The sequence below is a fragment of the Saccostrea cucullata genome, unplaced genomic scaffold (assembly GCF_032062105.1).
Source record: "Saccostrea cucullata isolate Sc308-1 unplaced genomic scaffold, CSIRO_AGI_Scuc_v1 ctg22403, whole genome shotgun sequence".
NCBI classification, from domain to species: domain Eukaryota; kingdom Metazoa; phylum Mollusca; class Bivalvia; order Ostreida; family Ostreidae; genus Saccostrea; species Saccostrea cuccullata.
In genome coordinates, this window is record NW_026933274.1 from 1 (window position 1) to 4,901 (window position 4,901).

Here is a 4,901-nt window from a genome sequence, read left to right on the forward strand (position 1 = left end):
ACATAGGTTGAAAGCCAAGGTATTTATTAAATTTGAGATATTTTGCAAAAAGTAGTGACGTTCCGGTCGTGGGACAGACTATAAAAAAGGACACGTTCACCTACACAGTGCACTGTTCTCAGGAAGTTGTTCAAGCTTAAGTAAAACTGAAGTCGTCTTTCTGGACTTCATTCTCTTTCAATTGTGTATCTAGAAAAAGTTCAAATATCGCATATTTAATATGAATACCACTTCTTATCTTGGAAAATTTAAAATGTAATGCGCAATTCCAACATCACAAGGGATTTGCACACCCAAGGATTGCTCTCGCTGTGTATTTTTAACCATGTAATGATGTATCATAACAAATCAAATGATTCTTGTTTTGATTTTTTTTACACCCAAATGAAAGTCCCTTTGCTTAAATGAATGCTCATACATGTGTCTGCTTGTTACTGTGTTACATGACTGTTGTCAGAAATATAGATTTCCCAAATTTTAAGAATGAATTTCAATATTCAATGCCTAAAAGTACTAGGGAAGTATGCACTGTACTAGTAGGACCTATTAGAACTCATCAATTGTTCTAATTTAGCTATTATACATTTACAGTGATAACTGTCTAATCCGACACTTATGAAATTCGACACGCTGTGATTTTGTGAATTCTGACTTTGTATTTCTTTCCCATTTTACTCTTTTCCACATTTTTTATGCTGTGCAATCCGACAGTCTGTCTGTTCTGACACAAAATTTGTCTCCCAGTGCATGTCGGATTAGACAGGTTTCACTGTATTAAATATTTTATACATTTATATTATCATGATTATCAATTACGAAATAAAATTAGTTACAAACTAATAAATGTAATTGGACTGAGTACTAATTAATGAATTAAATTCAATAGGAACCGAGTGACTTTACAAACATTTCACTGGAGGGTGACCCTGAACCACCCAAAAAGAAAACTCCACGAAGGTTGATCTACTGCAGTGATGGGGTTTTAGAAGAATACTCAACAGATGAAGAAGAGGATAAACCCATAGAACCAAAGATCAACCCAGTAAGGACTGCAATATAATCTGATCTAAGTACTCAGAAGCACAGAGACCCACGCTCATTGACAGAGTAGAGAGTCAACTGTTTCTACAAGAAAAAAACATTGTAATAACAGTTACTTAAAAGAAGGCTCTGACAGAATGTGGAAAACTATATATCATAAAAGAGAGGTTTCCAAGGTTACTCTGGCATTCAGCATTAAAAAAAACTATCAAAAAATAGAATTCAGTTGCAATTTACCAGTACATCAAATGTATCATCGAACCCTATAACATTGCTCTAATTAAAAGAGTCTGAATTTACATGATGTTTCTAATTGATGCAGGTTGTTATTCTCATAATTTTAGGTGCTTATATCACTTGCTTTTTTTACTAGCTGCTTACTTTCTAAAAGTCCTGAGCCCCTTTTACAAAAGAACTTACAACTATTATATACCAAAATAAAGTTACGCTGATTACTTGCTATTTTACATTGTATTTATCTTTTATTTCAGAAAGAGCTGAATTGGTTGCCTTGGTTTTGGTATTACATTGTGAACACAGCAAAAGGAACGCTATATGGTATAATGCAAATTACAGTTACAAGATTTAAAACTGATCATCAGCATTACCCGGGACAACTCTTATAATTACTGAGTCAGAATACTTAATTGGAATGTTTTTTGTATCAGCATTCAGATCAGTACCAGAAAACAAAGATAATTTTTTTTTCTATGAATATAAGTAGCAAGTCTAATTTGAAATCTTTTAAAATATCATACCAAAAAATTGTTACAATAACTTTCTTTATACTTTTGATAGTGGCAGACACTTGTGGAGAAAAGCTAGCATGGTTTTTTGGCATCACCACACCAAAATACCAGTATGCAATAGATGAATACTACCGTCTTAAAGAAGAGGTAAGTTCGTATCTCAGGAAAATCAGTGTGTAATGAAGAAAAATAGCCATGATTTGCTGATGTTATAAAAAAAGAATTAAAACTTTCTTTGGATGAAAATTACTGTACACTCCATTTAGAACCCATTATCGGCATATTTTAAAACGTTTGATAAAGAAGTCGGTTCACTTTATCCATAAAATGGCCCTGTAGATATACCAATTGATTGATCAACACTTGATTTTCAATTTGAAGCATTAAAATGAAATAGAGACTTAGTGCTTTCATATCGTATTAAAAATTTTCTCCTAAAAGTCCAGGTCTTGGAGAACTGGCTTTATGAAATTGCAGTGTTCTTAAATTTCTAGGTAAACAGGCATAATTGAGTACTTTCCGGGAAGAAAAATACTATGAGCGCACTCTCTGATCTAAAAAATAAAACCTGTCTTTTAATTCTCAAAAACAGTTCTATCATATACGAGTTGCATATTTTAGATCAGAGGTTGCGTTCCACTTTAAATATTGAAAAATAGCTTTAAAAATTGGCCGTTTTTGTACACTTTTTCAGAATATGAGGAAATTGACGCAATTCGTGACGTCATAATGCATTGACTAGCCAGAAAATTACGTCATTTTTGATAGATATGCAGTCACCAAAGATCTAAGGAATATTCAATGCACTGTTAGCTAAAACTATGGAGTTTAAGATTTTCAGAAATACACAGGGCCTAATAAGGCAAAGGTGAACCTTGTTCTTTGATTTTTCTGTAGTTTGCATGAAGTATGCATATCTGTATTTTTACCCATAGTATATCTATAAAGCTTTTGTTTTTCTATTCATAACTTAATAGTTTTATAATTGTTTTCATTTGATAATTGCAACTGTGACAAATTAACCCCCCAACCTGACCCCACCCGCTAGAATTCCAGAAATATAAGCAACCATGCTTGTTTCAGACATTTACTAAAATGTTTGCTTACAGGAGGAGAGAGAAAAGGCCAAAGAGAAAAGAGACCAAGAAATGTTTGAAGAAAAGAAATTGTCCCAAGTCAGAGTAGACATGCCTCATAAACTAGATAAGAATGAAGATAAAACAAAAGAATCCGAGGAACAATCCACAGTGACAAAGTACTAATTTGTTCTTTAAAATCTGGCAAAATCCCATCTTTGCTAGCCAAGGGTTTTCGGTCCGCAACACTCCCCATATACCCTTGGCCTATATGCGTTGTAAAACGCCAGTCAATTTTCATTGGAGAGTTGTAGCTGACTGTGGACCAATGAAAAAACTGTTTTCAATTTATGGCCTAGAACTTTTGAGAAGTTTTTGAGGAAATTCTAGCGCATGTGTAAACCCGTTTTCATTCCTATGAACACACCAGGTCTGTCCGTTAAAGCATATATCGCTTCTTGTTGGAAAGAATTTAATTTTTGTATTCCAAATGTTGTTTCAATGAAAGTGGCCATATTGTGTATAATTTTCTACTGAAACATACATAATAGCTATCATTTCATTGGCTGTTTGCTTCAACCAGAATTGTCGTTCTTTTTGAAGAATTTACAGATGGCGCTATGTGTGACCGGCGTTTTTACAGTGCATATCAGCCAAGGGTTTATGGGGAGCGTTGCGGACCGAAAACCCTTGGCTAGCGAAGATGGCAAAATCCAAATCAAAGCAAGTGTATTCATCAGGATTTAAGAAGGGATCAGATATATTACATTTGTATATTTATTAAAATGTTTCTAATTTTTTGTATGAATGGTGGTGTTCACTAATTAACAATATGTGATTATAGAATCTCTGCTTATTTAAAGTCCTTTGTAAAGTTTAAAAAAAAATGCTAGTCCTCTTGCCTTTTTTTTTAATACAGACTTCATATCTCTTGAAAAAGATTTCTTCTTAAAGAATCAAAATATCAAATCATGATTTAGCATAATGTAAGCATTCTTAATTTGAAACTTGATATTTTGTTTTATTTCTGCACCATTTATAGACATACTTTTATGACCATAGACATTATTTAATAAATGTATTTTTTATATAATACTAAATTTTTAGCTCTTCTGGGCCAAAAGTTTATAGAGCCAATGCTATGGCCATTTATGCAAGTCAGTAAACTTTTTGGAGAATGGGCCATATCTCAAGAACCTCTTGGCTATTTTTTGTCATTTTTTTTCACAGAAATTTCTTACCTCAATTTAAGGACATACTATTTTTTCTAAAGACTAATGCTGATTACCAGACTGAATTTTTTTCTGAAGCCCTGAAGGTCCCTTTTCTTTCAGTTTATTAATTACGTGTATTTACCATTCCATAATCTTTTTCTGATCTGTGTTGTACAGGTAAGGCTCATGGGCCTCTTGTTTCTAAGATTGTAAATCACATTAATTAACAGTTGTTCATATTTGTCTTAATTTAGGCATGCAGTATGATTTCTATTTAAATATTAACTTACATGCTGGAATTTTTGTTGTTGTTAAATATGTATAACATACTTTTATTTTTGGTTTAAAGTAAAGTTTCTTAAAGTTTATGTATCAATTTTTTTTCATTTTGTGGAACAGAAAGCACTACTGCACATAAAAATGTTGTTGAAAATTCAAAGATCTAGAATTATAAGAGAAACTCACAAGGAAGATTCTTTCTAAAAACTCATCATTTTTATATGTTTGAGAGAAAATCACAAGAGTCTTGACTACGGTTCCCAAAACTTTGATGTTGATCCAAAATGCAGTTTGAATTGTAGGAACTTGTGTGATTTTTTTTTTTTTATGGAGAGGACCTGAGGGGGTTAAATTATTATAAAGTATTCTTAACCTTTTATAAACTTGTATTTGTAACAAGCTTCACTCTTTTAGCTTGTTTGTGACCTTTGGGTCAAGGGTCAATGTTCATTGTTTTGAAATATTTCTACATTCTATCCTAAGATTCTAAAACTAAGACATCTACCAAAATCTAGACACATGTTCTTCATTTTACTCCTGAC

General features: G+C 32.4%; 1 protein-coding gene across 1 annotated transcript; it reads left to right on the forward strand.

Moving 5' to 3' along the window:
• Nucleotides 1–886: 886 nt before the first annotated feature.
• On the forward strand, nucleotides 887–3,774 carry LOC134237880 (protein FAM177A1-like; the record flags this gene model as incomplete). The annotated part of the gene is made up of 5 exons (XM_062720032.1): nucleotides 887–1,042; nucleotides 1,533–1,599; nucleotides 1,840–1,937; nucleotides 2,900–3,045; nucleotides 3,570–3,774. Coding segments are annotated over 5 exons (588 nt in total), but the record flags the coding sequence as incomplete, so codon positions are not given.
• Nucleotides 3,775–4,901: the final 1,127 nt, after the last annotated feature.